General features: G+C 37.5%; 1 protein-coding gene across 6 annotated transcripts in view; it reads left to right on the forward strand.

Annotated features, from left to right (window-relative positions):
• The window catches only part of CEP192 (centrosomal protein 192), a 114542-nt gene that overhangs the window by 62102 nt on the left and 35553 nt on the right, over window positions 1-16887 (forward strand). For all 6 annotated transcript variants that reach the window (XM_046671159.1, XM_046671163.1, XM_046671162.1 and 3 more), the window contains 9 exons: window positions 98-246; window positions 8134-8364; window positions 12792-12917; window positions 13101-13244; window positions 13373-13436; window positions 13862-14001; window positions 14098-14190; window positions 14687-14805; window positions 15712-15888. In XM_046671159.1, coding sequence (XP_046527115.1) covers window positions 98-246; window positions 8134-8364; window positions 12792-12917; window positions 13101-13244; window positions 13373-13436; window positions 13862-14001; window positions 14098-14190; window positions 14687-14805; window positions 15712-15888 — 1243 coding nt within the window. The remainder of the gene's footprint in view (window positions 1-97; window positions 247-8133; window positions 8365-12791; window positions 12918-13100; window positions 13245-13372; window positions 13437-13861; window positions 14002-14097; window positions 14191-14686; window positions 14806-15711; window positions 15889-16887) is intronic.

Below are 16887 nucleotides of genomic sequence, written 5' to 3' on the forward strand. Positions count from 1 at the left end.
ACAGATAGTCTTATATAGAAATTTTCATTTAACCAATTGTGCTTTGAGTCAAGTGTTTGATATAACTTGCATTTTGACTATGCTTTATTTTTCCCAGGGAATGTAAGAGTACCTGAGGAGCTGAAGTTTCCTCACGCTTGCTGTGTTGGCATTGCTTCACAAACCCATCTTAGTGTACTTAATCCAACTGACCGCTGGCTGCAAGTCAGCATTGGGGTTCTCAGTGTTAGTGTTAATGGTGAAAAGGTAAGCTTTCTGTGTCTCTCTCCTTTGACTTAGCTATTGGATTATGATTAATGCTGGATTTCTCCTTGTTCTAGTTCTTCTTTTTATATTACAGAGTATGCCCCCCTCCCCATACCTTGTACGGAATTGTTGGAATGGTATCCTTTTTTTCTCAGTCATCCCTTTGTTGTTGTGCTTCTAGTGTAAGAAGTGAAATCTGAATGTGTTGCTCATTTTCCATCAGTTATTATTGTTTACTTACTAATCATTATATTTCATTGTCATTTATTTATAAAATCATGTAAATATGCTTTCAGTGTTGTCATTTACACCATTAACTGAAAGCTCTGATTTCTGATCTCTGCTTTTCAGTTTTGTTAAATGGAATTGAATGTAAGTTACTGTCATTTATCAAAAAAAACAAAGAAACAAGTTACTCTTGGGACCTATGCCTACATTTAGTAAGTGGAGTCTCCCACCGCCCCCTTTTTTTTTTCTGAGAAAGATTAGCCCTGAACTAACTGCTGCCAATCCTCCTCTATTTGCTGAGGAAGACTGGCCCTGAGCTAACATCCATGCCCATCTTCCTCTACTTTATATGTGGGATGCCTACCATAGCATGGCGTACCAAGCAGTGCCATGGCCGCACCCGGGATCTGAACCGGCGAACCCCGGGCCACCAAAGCAGGACAAGCAAACTTAACTGCTGCGCCACCAGGCTGGCCCCAGTGGAATATTTTTGACTAATTTATCTGATCATGTTTGTATATGATCTTTGGAAATACCTGGAAATACAGTTTTCGCATTAACTGTTAGAGCAAGGGTTTCTCACCTGATCAGTTAGCAGTTAACAGCTGCTAAAGATCCAGACTCTAAATCGCCTTTCGTTGATTACAATGACCATTTGAAAATCAGTGAATAGGGAGGGTGGGAAATATGGTCAGCAGTTCCTGTTTTGGAATGTCCTGGTTTTGCGACTGCTACTTAGAGACAAACATCAGTAGATGGGTTTACTCTCCCCTCTTACCTCCTAGTAATAACCTTTATTTACCTGATAAAATAAGACTGTGTCTACTCTTTCTCTCCCTTTTTCCTGGTCTTTCTTCTCTGATCCTGAGGTTAGAGGAAAAGCAGGTGGTTGGAGAAAAGAGTTGAGAATGGAAGGAGGAGAAATTGGGCATGTAGGAAGTAATGTTGTCTCTGAAGTGGGAGTAGAAAAGAAGATCCTCATTTACAGTGAGGAGGGAGGGGTTGGAGTGAGACATAATTGTAGACGTGGAGGCCTGATGAGGAATCTTAGAGATCAGTCAAAGCCCCTCCATTACAGAGGTACAGAAACCAGGTCCTAGGGTGAGGTACAGGGCTGTGAAGCACTGCCATTTTCAGTGCCCTTTTCAAGGAAAGTGAGGGTATGGATAACTTACCCTCTTAAGTCTTGATAATTTTGACTGATTGGACTTTATGAATAATGAGTTAAAAGACTTGGGTATTTTTGAAGAGGTAGTGTCTACATTTGGTAGTTGGAGTGACTGTCAAAAGGGATGTTAAACAAGTTGATTCTACTTTTTTTTGTAATTGAGGTCAAAATAGTTCATAACATTGTGAAATTTCAGTTGTGCATTATTATTTGTCAGTCGCCATATAAATCTGCCCCTTAACCCGTTATGCCCACCCCCCAAACCCCTTTCCCCTCTGGTAACCACTAAACACTTCTCTTTGTCTGTGTGTAAGTTTGTCTTCCACATATGAGTGAAATCATATGGTGTTTGTCTTTCTCTGTCTGGCTTATTTCGCTTAACATAATACCCTCAAGGTCCATCCATGTTGTTGGGAATGGGACAATTTTGTCTTTTTTTTATGGCTGAGAAGTATTCCGTTGTGTGTGTGTGTGTGTGTGTGTGTATACACCACATCTTCTTTATCCATTCTTCAGTCTATGGGCACTTGGGTTGCTTCCACATCTTGGCTATTGTGAATAATGCTGCAGTGGACATAGGGGTGCATAAGTCTCCTTGAATTGTTGATTTCAAGTTCTTTGAATAAATACCCAGTAGTGGGATAGCAGGGTTGTACGGTATTTCTATTTTTAATTTTTTGAGAAATCTCCCTGCTGTTTTCCGTAGTGGCTGCACCAGTTTGCATTCCCGCCAGCAGTGTATAAGACTTCCCTTTTCTCCACATCCTCTCCAACGTTTGTTATTTTTTGTCTTGGTGATTATAGCCATTCTAATGGGTGTAAGGTGGTATCTCATTGTAGTGATGATTTGCATGTCCATGATCATTAGTTATGTTGAACATCTTTTCATGTGCCTATTGACCATCTGTATATCTTCTTTGGAAAAACGTCTGTTCAGAGCCTCTGCCCATTTTTTGATCGGGTTGTCTGTTTTTTTGTTGTTGAGTTGTGTGAGTTCTTTAAATATTTTGGAGATTAACCGCTTGTTGGATATATGATTTGCAAATGTTTTCTCCCAGTTGCTGAGTTGTCTTTTCATTTTGTTCCTGGTTGCCTTTGCCTTGCAGAAGCTCTTTAGTCTGATGAAGTCCCATTTGTTTATTTTTGCTTTTGTTTCTCTTGCCCAAGTAGACATGGTATTAGAAAAGATCCTTCTAAGACCGATGTCAAAGAGTGTACTGCCTATATTTTCTTCCTGGGGTTTTGTGGCTTCACATCTTACCTTCAAGTCTTTAATCGATTTTGAGTTAATTATTTTGTATGGCAAAAGTTAATGGTCTACTTTCATTCTTTTGCATGTGACTGTTCAATTTCCTTAACACCATTTATGGAAGAGACTTTTCTTTCTCATTGTGTGTTCTTGGCTCCTTTGTTGAAGATTAGCTGTCCATAGGTGTGTGGATTTATTTCTGGTCTTTCAATTCTGTTCCATTGATATGTGTGTCTGTTTTTGTGCCAGTGCCATGCTGTTTTGATTACTATTGCCTTGTAGTATACTTTGAAGTCAGGGATTGTGATGTCTCCAGCTTTCTTCTTTTTTCTCAGGACTGCTTTAGCTATTTCGGGTCTTTTGATGCCTCATGTGAATTTTAGGATTGCTTGTTCTGTTTCCGTGAACAATGTTATTGGGATTCTGATTGAGAATGCATTGAATCTGTAGATTGCTTTAGGTAGTATGGACATTTTAACTATGTTTATTTTTCCAATCCCTATGTATGGTATATCTTTCCATTTCTTTATGTCATGATCAGTTTCTTTCAGTAACACTTTATGGTTTTCAGTGTATAGGTCTTTCACCTTGTTGATTAAATTTATTCCCAGATATTTTATTATTTTTGTTGCAACTGGATATAGGATTGTATTCTTGAGTTCTCTTTCCCTTAGTTTGTTATTAGAGGATAAAAATACCACTGATTTTTGTAAGTTGATTTTGTACCCTGCAACTTTGCTGCAGCTGTTGATTATTTCTCATAGTTTCCTGATGGATTCTTTAGGGTTTTCTGTATATAAAATCATGTCGTCTGCAAAACAGCGAAAGTTTCACTTCTTCAATACCAGTTTAGATACCCTTTATTTCTTTTTCTTGCCTAATTACTCTGCCCCAAATCTCCAGTACTACGTTGAATAAGAGTGGCACGTGTGGCCACCCTTGTCTTGTTCCTGCTCTCAGAGGGATGGCTTTCAGTTTTTCCCTGTTGGGTATGATGTTGGCTGTGTGTTTGTCATGTATGACCTTTATTATATTGATGTACTTTCCTTCTATACCCATTTTATTGAGAGTTTTTATCCTGAATGGAGGTTGCATCTTGTCAAATGCTTTCTCAGCATCTATTGAGATGATCATGATTTTTATTCCTCGTTATATTAATGTAGTGTGTCACATTGATTGATTTGTGGCTGTTGAACCATCCCTGGCATAAATCTCACTTGATCATGGCATATGATCCTTTTAATGTATTGCTGTATTCAATTTGCCAATGTTTTGTTGAGGATTTTTGCATCTATGTTCATCAGTGATACTGGCATGTAGTTTTCTTTCTTTGTGTTGTCCTAGTCTGACTTGGGGATCAGAGTGATGTTGGTCTTGTAAAATGTGTTAGGAAATGTTCCATCTTCTTCCATTTTTTGGAATAATTTGAGAAGGATAGGTATTAAATCTTCTTTAAATGCTTGGTAGAATTCCCCAAAGAAGCCATCTGGGTGGAGTTTTATTTTTGGGGAGGTTTTTGATTACATGTTTCAATCTTGTTACTTGTGATTGATCTATTCAGGCTCTCTATTTCTTCTTGATTCAGTTTTGGGAGGTTGTAAGAGTCTAAGAATTTATCTGTTTCTTCTAGATTGTCCAGTTTGTTTGCATACAGATTTTCATAGTGTGCTCTTGTAATCCTTTGTATTTCTGTGGTAAGTATTGTAATTTCTCCTCTTTTATCTCTAATTTTATTTATTTGAGCCTTCTCTCTATTTTTCTTAGTGAGTATGGCTAATTGTCAATTTTGTTTATCTCCTCAAAGAATTAGCTCTTAGTTTCGTTAATCCTTTCTACTGTTTGTTTGGTTTCAATTTCATTTATTTCTGCTCTAATTTTTATTATTTCCATCCTTCTGCTGACTTTTGGCTTTGTTTGTTTTTCTTTATCTAGTTATGTTAGGTGTAGTGTAAGATTGCTTATTTGAGATTTTTCTTGTTTGTTAAGGTGGGCCAGTATTGCTATGAATTTCCCTCTCAGGACCAGTTTTGCTGCATCCCATATGAGTTGGTATGGTGTATTTTCATTTTCCTTTGTTCTAGATATTTTTAAAATTTTCGTTTAATTTCTTTAATGATCCATTGGTTGTTCAGTAGCCTGTTGTTTGGTCTCCATATTTGTGACTTTCCCAGCTTTTTTCTTATAGTTGATTTCTAGTTTCATAGCGTTATGGTTGGAAAAGATGCTTGATATGATTTTAATCTTAAATTTATTGAGGCCTGTCTTGTTTCCCAACATATGGTGTGTCTTTGAGAATGTTCCACGTGCACTTGAGAAGAATGTGTATTCTGCTGTTTTGGGATGGAGTGTTCTATATGTATCTATTAAGTCCATATAGTCTAGTTTTTCATTTAAGGCCACTGTTTTCCTTGTTGACTTTCTGTCTGGATGATTTATCAATTGATGTAAATGGGATGTTAAGGTCCCCTGTGTGATGCTGTTAATGTCTCCTTTAGGTTTGTTAATAGTTGCTTTATGTACTTTGGTGCTCCTGTGTTGGATGCATATAGATTTATAAGTGTTATGTCCTCTTGGTGGAGTATCCCTTTTATCATTATATACTGCTCCTCTGTCTCTTATTGTCTTTTTTATCATGAAGTCTACTTTGTCTCAGTATGGCAACACCTGCTTTCTTTTGTTTGCCATTAGCTTGGAGTATCATCTTCCATCTCTTCACTCTGAGCCTGTGTTTGTCTTTAGAGCTGAGAGGTATTTCCTGGAGGCAGCTTAATGTTGAGTTTTGTTTTTTAATCCATCCAGCCATTCTGTCTTTTTATTTATTTTTTACCTTTATTTTTTTGGTGAGGAAGACTGGCCCTGAGCTAACATCTGTTGCCAGTCTTCCTCTATTTTGTATGTGAGATGCTGCCACAGCATGGCTTGATTAGTAGTGCCCAGGTCCACACCTGGGATTTCAACCCATGAACAGTGGGCCAGCTCCCAACCACTGTGTGTCTTTTCGTTGGAGACTTCAGTCTATTTACATTTAGAGTTATAGTTGAGATATGAATGCTTAATCTGCCATTTTATCACTTGTTTTCCAGTTATTCTGTATTTCCCTTGTTTCTTGTCCTGTGTATTTCAGACTGCTAATTATGTTTGGTAGTTCTCTGTGATAGTTTCCTCCATTTTCTCTTTTTTTATTATTTGTGTCTCTGTTCTGATTGTTCAGTGGTTAATGTGAGTTTTGGATTAAAAATCTCGTAGATGAGATAGTCCATTTTCTGATAGCCTCTTATTTCCTTAGTCTAAGCAGGTTCCATCCCATTCCTCTTCCCCCTCTAAGTTGTTATTGTCACAATTTATTCCGTTTTGTGTTGTGAGTTTGTAGTTAAAATGACAAGATTATAGTTATTTTTGATGTTTTCCTTCCCTTTATCTTTCATGTTATAGTTGTTTGCTAACCTGTTCTGATAGAGAGCTGCAGTTTTCTGATTTTGTCGGCCTATTTATCTCCTCGCTCAAAGCTTTGTAAACACTTTCTTTCTTTTTTTTTTTTTCAGGTATGAGTCCCTTCTTGATCATTTCTTGAAAGGGGGTGTCTTGTGGCGATGAACTCCCTCAGCATTTGTGTCTGGGAAAGTTTTTATTTCTCCATCATATCTGAAGGATATTTTCGTTGGATAGAGTATTCTTGGCTCAAAGTTTTTATCTTTCAGAATTTTGAATATCTTTTTCCCCTCTCTCCTACCCTGTAAGGTTTCTGCTGAGAAATCCACTGAATGCCTGATAGGGGTTCCTTTGTATGTTATTTTCTTCTGCCTTGTTTCCCTTAATATTTTTTCTTTGTCATTGACTTTTGCCAGTTTTATTAATATATGCCTTGGAGAAGGTCTTTTTACATTGATGTAATTAGGAGTTCTATTAGCTTCTTTTACTTGTACTTCCAGCTCCTTCCCCAGGTTTGGGAAGTTCTCAGCTATTATTTCTTTGAACAAGCTTTTGCTCCTTTCTCCCTCTGGAATACTCATAATCCTTATGTTGCATTTCATAATTGAGTCAGATGTTTCTCAGAGAATTTCTTCTTTTCTTTTTAGTCTTAGTTCTCTTTCTTCCTTCCTCTGAAGCATTTTTATATTTTTGTCCTCCCAGTTGCTAATTCTGTCCTCCATAATATCAGCTCTGTTGTTCAAGGGCTCCAGATTGTAATTTATCTCATTCATTGTGTTTTTCATCTCTGACATTTCTGATTGGTTTTTCTTTATAGTTTCAATCTCTTTTGTGAAGAATTCCCTCTGTTCATTAATTTCATTAATTTTGTTCCTGATTTCATTAAACTGTCTTTCTGAATTTTCTTGTAGCTCATTGAGTTTTTTTACGATAGCTATTTTGAATTCTCTGTCATTTAGATTGTAAATTTCTGTGCCTTCAGGATTGATTTCTGGGTGCTTGTTGTTTTCCTTCTGATCTGGAATGTTTAAGTACCTTTTCATACTATTTGATGGAGTGGATTTGTACCTTTTCATAGTGGAAGTATCTGATCACAGATTCCACTTGCTGCCACTGGAGAGCAGGATCTGTGTATTCTGAGCCCATTGTGATCCCTGGTTTCTGTGCCTGTCTTTTTTAATCTGTGCTGCCAGGGCCAGTCTGCGATTGCCCGCTCGCTGCTGCCACTTTATAAATGTATGTACATGGACACTGTTGTGAGTCCCTTGCTTTGGCCATCCTACGAGGCTGGTACAGGTAGCAGGGTGCTTTCTTTCGCGTGTATGATCCCTGGGACTTTCTTGCTCTGCCCTCACTATCTACCCTCCTGGTGTGCTGGCTTGATGAAGAAACCCTCACAGTTGCTTGGTTTTTTCTGTGTGGGGCTTTCTCATGACTGGGAAGCAACTTGGAGAGTGAAGGCATTCTGGACGAGAGCTGCCCCTGCCCACTCTTCTTGCAGGGCCACATGCAGTCCCACACCCTGGATTGCTGCCAGGGAGGGAGAGGAGCTCCCCTTACCTCCTTCCACTTCCTCCTTGGGGAGCCAGCACCTCCACCTTCAGACGTATGGTTGTGTGGATCTCTCAGATGTCTGTTGTGTTGTGTAATGTCCTCTGTTGGGTTATGAATGTCCTTTTCATTGTATCTTAGGGGAGAGAGTCTAAGGGAAGAGATCACTCCACCATGATGCTGATGTCACTTTTCCTAGTTGAACTTTTGATTTTCAGTGTCAGGGCATTTCTTAACGAGCCATGTGACTTTTTTTTTTAAGGTGGATCTTTCAGCATATCGTTGTTTAGTTTTCAAAAATAAAGTCATCATAAGACCTCATGCCACAGAAGAGATAAAAGTACTTTTCATACCATCTGATCCTGGGATTTTCAGATGTACATTCAGTGTTGCCTCTTGGCCATTTTCAGCAGATCCGGAGACAATAGTACAATCAGAAGCCTTGGCAAGCAGAGTCATTCTTACTGCTATTGCTGAGACCCCTGTGATTGAGGTAACTATTTGTAAACGGGCCTTTGTCATACCTGGTATTTTAGTCAAGGCTGTTTTACCTTAGAAGTAATATTTGGGGAAAAATGAATTGCCACAAAGTTACAATTAAGCTAAACACTGGTTCTTAATAGCTTCTTATTCCAAACTTTAAAATTATTAGTTGTTTTACAGAAAGATATGCTTGCTAAGATGTTTATAAAGCGATGTATAACATTAAACCCTATTTTCCAACTGGTTTCTAGTATGTATGTAATTTGATGTGCACTTAGGAAAGTATCATATTCATATTCTTCTTTTTTATACCTGAAGATTATTTGCTAACTGAAAATGTTCCTCTTCCACAGTCACTTATTTTTTGGAAATGAAAGAAACTTGGTCTAGCCAATTTGGGATAATGAAGCAGTTGCTGGATTATATGCATCTTTAGGTCAATGGTTCTCAACCCTCTCTGCATGTTGGGATAACACTGGGGGTGTTAAATGCACCCCAATGCCTGAGTCCCACCCAGACCAACTAAATCAGAATTCGGGGAGGAGCAGGGAGGCGGCTAGGTATCAATAATTTATAAATATCACCAGAAGATTGCAAATTTGAGCTTTAGTTAACAACCACAGCTGTATAAGAAGTGTCTTGTCTTGGTTGATTATGAGTGAAATTAGAACTAACATACTGAACAAGATTAAGGAATGTGTGAGGGAGAGGTGGGGAGGGTGTAAAACAGGAAAATCAGAACAGCTCGTCATAATAATTAAAAATTTGTTGAATCCTAATATGTGAATTGAACCTAATATTTTAGCCACACTTAACAGGTGTTACTGACTCCTATAGTTAATTTATTGTTTCATTCAACAAAGTTCTGGGCTTCTGTTTAGTGGTGGGATGTGGGGAATGAGGGGCAGGTTAGCCTCCTGAGGAGCCTGATGAGAATCATTCAGGGTTTCTTTTCACTGTGCATGTGCCTTTTCTCTGGAGAATGCTTAGTAACTTAGCTCAAGAAACTTTTTATTTTCAGGGCCATGGAAGAGGAAGTAGAGTTTATAGAAGTTCTCATATTATAAACTCTTAATGATCTTTTTCTTTTTGCTTGTATGCCAATTTATATACTTTTAAATCAGCTCTGCAATGCTTGCTGTTCTCTAGGGCAGTGTTTTTCAACTTTGGTACTGTTGATATTTCAGGCTGGATCATTCTTTGTTGGAGGTGAGGGGCTGTCTTGTGCAGTATAGGATGTTTAGCAGCGTCCTTGGTCTCTACCCATTGGGCGTCAGTAATACCTCCTTCCTCCCACTTGTGACAACCAAAAATGTTTCCAGATATTGCCAAGTTACCCCTCACTTGAGAACCAATGTCAGTAATTTTTTGCATTTCCATACATTCCACTATACTAGGTTTTTGTACCTGACCTTAAACAGCTTACATTTTTGTAGCAGACATGAAAACCAAGCAATATTTGAAGTTGCCATATTTTGAGTTGCTCACATAAGTGATATTTAATAGTGTAAGGCTGTGGTTCCAAAACTTGTTTGCTCCTTGGAATCACCTGACGAACTTCAAAAAATGCTGATGTCTGTACCCCACCTCCAGAGATTGTGATTTTCTTGGTCTGAGGTGTGGTCTGGGCTTTGAGTCCAACATACAGACAAGTTTGGGAGCCAGTGGTATAAGGATGGTTCAGTGTTAGCCAGGCCAGTGGAAACCTTCTGGGAGGCTTGGAACTAAGAGTATTTGGGCGCTAAAGGACCAGCAGGATTTGACTAGGGAACAGTATTCGCCGTGAGAGACAGTTTAGGAATTTTATATAGAGGCCACATCTGTAAAAACCGTTAGATTACTTTCTTAACTTCATAAAGGATCTCCCAGGTACCTACAGCAAATGTCATATTTTATGGTATATGGACTTTTAGTTTGGCTAGATATTGCCAAATTGCTAATTTAGGTTCCCACAATAAAAGTATGAGAGTTCCTATTGTTGCTAGCATTTGTTATTGTTAGATTTTAAATTGTTTGCTTACTTCTTGGATGTGAAATAACTTTTTAATTTGTATACTTGTATTACTAGTGATGTTGAGCATTTTTGTGTATGTTTGTTAGCCATTCTGATTTCCTGTTCTCTGAACTGCTTGTTTATATTTCTTGCCCATTTTTCTGTTGTTTTGGATGTCTTTACTGATTTTTGTAGATGTTCCTGATATTCTGGAGTATAAATCTTTGCTAATAATTATGCTGTGTGATTATTTTTTTGCATTCCTTGGCTCTTCTTTCCAATTCTTTTTGTTTTTGTTCTTTTGATTGGGCTGAAATTCTAAATATAACCAAGTCAGGTAAGACCCTGTATCTCAAATATGAAACCAGGCTTGTCTTTCCTCCTCCACGAAATTATCTCTTGGAAAAGAGGGAGGAGTTGCTTCAAATTCACTCTTTGAAGGTAACACATTAGCCTGGAATTTCTTGAATGTTAGTTTGGGACATTCTGAAAAGTTACTTGGCATAATCAGTTTGAAAAAAAAACAACAGGAGATTAAGAAATTTACCCAGATTCAGTGATTATTCCTGGTGGTATGTAAATGCTGGATGTTATACATTAGCCTTTTAAATATCACTTTAAGAAACAATGTACTAAGTGGTTAGGTAGAGGAAATCTTGAATATATGTTTATAAGATAAATAAAACAACTGCCCTATGTTTTATGAATGAGTGTCTCAGCTTGGAATAACTTTCAGTGATAACATCACATATAGATTTAGAAAGTGTGTGGCATCAGTTTGGCTGCACGTGAAAGCTAAGTTCTCTGGATGCGTGAAGACAGCTCGGAAAGTATCGCTAGTGAGGAAGCAGCCACCAGTACTGACGATCCCTGTCAGAGTTTCAATACTATTGTTATCTGACTGTAATACTCTTCTCACAGATCATCGCATTCCTTCCTTTCTCGCTTTCTCCAGATCTCTGCTCAGATGTCACCTGAACACTGTTCATAGAATGGCTGCCACCGCCTGTCACTTCATCCCCACATTCCCACTTCCCTCTTCCCTTTAGCCAGCTTTACTTTTCTGTTTAGCACTTTTCAGCATTTGACATACTAAATATTTACCTGTGTATTGTTATTGTCTGATCTTCCTTGTCCCCACTAGAGCGTAAGCCACTTGTGGGCCACTCAGGTATGGGAGCTCCAAGCTGAAAATCACTGAAACCTTTAGTGCTCCCAGCATTATTCAAAGTATTCTTCAGGGACACTGAAAATCCAGAACACATGGGATTTCTATAGCAAAAAGCAGCCAATGTGAATATGAGCTTACACTAAAAAATTTAAAATATCAATTAAAAAATTAGAAACTACATGAAGAAAATATCAGTGAGATGGAGCAAAACTAACTAGCGGAAGAATTAGGACCTGAAACTAGAAATAATCTGAAATAAATTAGAAATACACTTGTGGCATAGGCCTAGGGTTTCACTTTCCTGCAGTCGATCTTCCAGTGCCCACTCAACCCTGGACAAGCTTTCTTGTTGTCCCCTCAGACACGTAAACAGAGTTTTTCCTGTTCTCTTTTCATAAAAAGGGCACTTTGAATTTCTGCACTTTTTGCAGGGAATTTAGATTTTATTCCAGCCTCACCCTGCGCACGACAAGCTCAAGGTCCTACCTTCTTTCTCAGGAGGGTATTGAAGCTCACCCACTTTGTGGGTGAGTCAAGCCCAAACCTTCATGGGCTACCAGGGAAGTCAGCTCCCATTTGCCACTCTGCTTTTAATTTCTGTTTATTTTATGTTTGGCTAGGCCAAGAAAATTCATGTGTGTGTTAAATATTATCCAGCATTTCTACATGAGTGGGTGTGAGGGGTCTGTTAAGTTGGTTTCTCATGTTTAAAGAAGTCAGTCTGTCATGATGGTAGGCACTCATTTTAAACTTTTGATATGTCTGTTTTGATATGATTGTAGACATCTTCAGTATTGTCGGAAGATTGGACTAAATCTGAAAATGCCAACATATGTTTTGAAGGGAATTGAGAAGTTAATATTGTAATAATAGAGCTCATTGAAGGGAGGCTTATATATTTTATGAAATTGTCAGTTTGTCTTAAGATCTAATAGTCTTTTCAGAATAACAGCAGCTAAGATACTGCTTTGTTCTGTAGTATATTTAGGTATATAGGCTACCTCAAAAAAAGAATTTAACATTTATTTTTGTAGAAAATAGCAATTGTAAAATAGCTTGGGGAAACTTAAGTTTACCTTTAATGCTGACTCTTTATTTGTGGCTAAAAAGCGCAGTGATACGCACATAAGCTGTGAAATTTATTAATATATTGCTTTTTATAAATCAGTCCCTTTTTTTCATAATTAAGTAGAAACAGAAAAGAAAGATGTTCTTGATTTTGGTGACTTATTCCTTTTTATAAATCAGTCTTTTTTTTTCCCCCCATAATTAGGTGGAAACAGAAAAAAAAGATTTTCTTGATTTTGGGGACTTGACTTATGGAGGCTGGAAAGCTCTTCCATTAAAATTGATAAACAAGACACGTGCCACTGTGCCTATCAGACTTATTATTAATGCAGTAAGTACTAATGTACATTAAGAACCTGCTAACAGAGCAAATTGATTTGGAATTGTAGACACTGGCGTATCATTCTTGGTCAATTTTTCTTATGAAAGTAAATTTTTTTGTTGAGGATTCTGTCAACAAATTTAACATTACACCATTCACGTTATTGAAACTAACTCTTCTATTTCTCAACAGAATGCCATAGCCTGGCGCTGCTTCACATTTTCCAAGGAACCTGTCCATGCTTCTATGAACGCTGCTCCTTATGCTGACGTGATTGCTCAGCTGGCAGCTCCTTCTGTGATCAATCACATGATGCCTGCCAGTTATGATGGACAGGTAAGCTGGGTGGATTGAAGAACTGGTTTAGAATGAAAGAGTAAGTTAGGTTTCTAAACTGTATTTCTTTCATTAAGATTTTGATCTTAATGCCAGTGTACATTAAATTTTTTTTTTTTATTTTACAGGATCCAGAATTTCTGGTGATTTGGGTTCTTTTCCATAGTCCAAAGAAACAGATCACTTCTTCAGGTATCGTGTTTATGTTTTGTGGGAATTGCTTTACTCTGTAGCTAAATAAACTACAAAGTTGAGGCTTATTTCCTCTGTCAGTAAATATGAATACTTTGCATAATTTGTCAAATATTTTATGTTATTTTTTAAATGGGGCAGAGAGCGTGCTGTTTTGAGTTCTATTCATGTAACTTGACTCAAGTACCACTGAAAACTTTTGGGATCTTTTCTGTTAATTGATTTTTATCACATCTACCGATTGGATGTTTTCTTCCTTTTTCTTCTTTCTCTCCTTCGCTCATTTCTATTCCTCTTTGAGTTCTTTAAAAAATCATCTTGCTTAAGATTTCTTGTGACCTCTGAGGGCCTAGTGTTGGACCACTCGTGGCGTTTAGAATTAAATAACTCTCTGGTGTCTGAACTAAAAGAATGAACTTTTACAGAGATTCTGGACTCGGCAGAAGAATTCTTGGCAAGGGTTGATATAGAAGTTGATAGCCCAAACCCTACACCAGTCATTGAAAGTATTAGTCTTCGAGCAAGAACAGGAATAGCTAGGATACATGCTCCGAAAGACTTACAGGTACCTAAACTCTTCTCTTTGCGTTATTTTGTATTAGGTTGATTTCATTCTCATAGTGACATATGTTTAAAATGCCTGTTTTACCCCATCCTTTAGACTATACACTTGTTCGCCAGTGTGGCTTCCTCAACAAAGCAGCACTTACCTTTGAAAAATGCTGGGAATATTAACGTTTACTTAGATATCAAGGTAAGAATTGATGTCAGAGTGCTGTAACATAGTACTTCCTCACACTGTGAGATCAAATGGAGGAATCTGAGAGTGCTTTAAAAGCTGGGTGTTATGCTAGTATAAAATAGATAAGGAACTTTAACATCTAATGTTTTATTTGTAAGAAGCAAGTTCTAGATTAGTTCCTAAAAAATGTGTGTATTATCCTGTGGCTAGGTAGAATTGAAGGAGAATGATCCACATATGTAGACATTATTTCTGAGACATGTGGGCAAATGTGAGGGTGTTAGTGACCAAGAATTAGGGGTGGGGTGGAAGATAAAGTTTGTTATGGAAGAGGAGGGAGAAAGAAGTACCTTTTCCAAGAGAATAAGACAAAGTGGGGCAGTGATGGACAAAGAGGAAGGGGAAAATAATCTGTCATAGTAAAGGAGAAAGACACGTAAGGAGAGTAACTGTGTAAAAGCCATATTTGCCTAAGTTGGCATTTAGTTATAATTATATAAATATTTAGATCCCAGATCAAGGAAGTCACTTTTCAGTGGATCCAGAGACTCTATTCCTTAAACCTGGAGAAGAACACGAAATTATAGTTTCATTTACTCCAAAGGATCCCAAAGCCTGTGAGGAAAGGTAATATAAAATTGTTCATAATGACAAGTTTTTTACCCATTTCTCAAAACAGCCACTTATTTAAGCTATGCTTCAATCCACATCCTGAATGATAGAGTACATGTTTTACTTCACCTATAGATGATATAGCTCTGTTTAATCTCTTTCATTTAGCCTCAGGTTTTTTCTTTTCTTTTTACTAAAAATCTCCTTTTAAACTAGCTGACTAGAATTTAAGAAATCACAATTTTCAAGTATATTTTGAGAAAAGTAAATAATAAAATGTTAATCTTGATGTTTCTCGTTAACTTTTTCTTTCTCTCCAAGGAAACTATTGATTGACATTGTCAGTTGTTAAAGATACTTTTCACCACCGCTTCTCCAGTTCTCTGACTTTTTGGCACCCAGTCATAAGTGACTATCACCTCACAGTGGTTAGAGCACCATTGTCATTAGTATTTGAACTTGCTTGATAAGCCTAGCTTAGAAGCATGCTGTCCAGAGCCACATGTGGCCTATGGCCCACCTTGGGTATAGAATGCCCTGGTGTGCTCGGTCTGCTACTGCTTACTGGAGAAGAGCTGGCCCGCGCAAGTGTGAATACTTGTGCCTGAATGCTTACCCTCAACTTCACTGGGTTAACTCTATCATCCGGGAAGCTTTCCTCAACTCTTCCCAAATTCCTCATAAATAGTGTTTAGTAGTATTTCTATAGCCCTGTGACCTTCTCCTCTTCCACCCTATAGATAGTACTGTAACAGACTCTTTTTTGTCTGTATTCTCCTCTGGAATATTAAGCTCTAAGGGTGGGAATGTCATTGTATCCTTAACACCCAGATCAATCTCATGGACAAAGGAAGCATGTAGGAAATAGTTGCCAAAAGAATTGAATTCTGAACATTCAACTTAGATGGTTTTCTTTGTTAGGATCTTGAGAATATTTGTGCAGCCATTTGGACCTCAATATGAAGTGGTGTTAAAAGGTGAAGTAGTTTCTTCAGGCAGTAAACCTGTGACGCTTGGGCCCTGCTGCTCAGATATCCCATCGATTTTATCCAACAAGCAGTTTCTGGCTTGGGGAGGCGTCCCTCTTGGTAGAACACAGTAAGTGTGCATGTAGCAGCCTCCGAGTGCTAAAGTTTTGCTGTCATCACCTATTGTTATTCTCTGCTGTATTTATATGTTTTTAGAATTGAGATAAAGCTGTTTTATACTCCTTGATCTTCTTATCATGAATTAAAATTTTTTAATTAAAGTTTTCACCTCTTTTTAAAATGTAATCCAAAAAAAAGTAGGTTTTGGTTTTCTTAAGCTCTTTGGTAAATTCTCTACTGATTACCAAATTTAGGCAATTATGAGTATCTTTGTTCCTTCTCTGGAAGGCACTATGGACAAGTAGGAAGAAAAATAATTAGAGGCATTGCATTCTGTTTAAGGAGTTTACAAACTATTCGGTGAATACATCTTACTGTAAAGAGTACTGGAGTGTCTAATAGAGCAGATATATTCTGTCTTAGTTTAATGTGAATTATGTCTCTAATCTTATTTTTATATTTATTTTGGTTATACATTATGGATAACTCTGAGTTAATAAAATTCATTGGCATATATATGTAGTAAAGTAATATTTTTTCCCTTCATAAACTTAGCAACATATCTAGATTTTTTTACGGACCCCAAATCAGTAAACACTTCTAATTAACAACCTAGGAAATAATTAAACCTGAATGTTTATTCTTTCATATTTTGTGCTTTTGTGTTTGTCCTAAGTGTTTTACCATACATTCTGTGGTACCTGAGAGAGAGGAAAGTTCTGGTTAAATCTCGACTAATGATGTGAAGAAATTACTTCTGTAAAATTATAGTTTTGTCTGTGCCAGAGGATCTAATTGAACCTCCTTACTTTATAGAGTTCATACGTCTGCTTAACCATTCATGTGGTTATCTGTACCTTGTCTTGTTCCAAAAGCAGCTTATGAGTCAGTCCCATGCCAGTGCAGGGAATTGACCTGAAAAGCCTATCATGTCCCCCGTTTACAGGAGTTGGTTAGATGTCTTACCTCAGCCTGGAGGAGCAAGAATGGCTCTTCTTTAGTCAGTTGA

Source organism: Equus quagga, chromosome 9, assembly GCF_021613505.1.
Source record: "Equus quagga isolate Etosha38 chromosome 9, UCLA_HA_Equagga_1.0, whole genome shotgun sequence".
Taxonomy (NCBI): domain Eukaryota; kingdom Metazoa; phylum Chordata; class Mammalia; order Perissodactyla; family Equidae; genus Equus; species Equus quagga.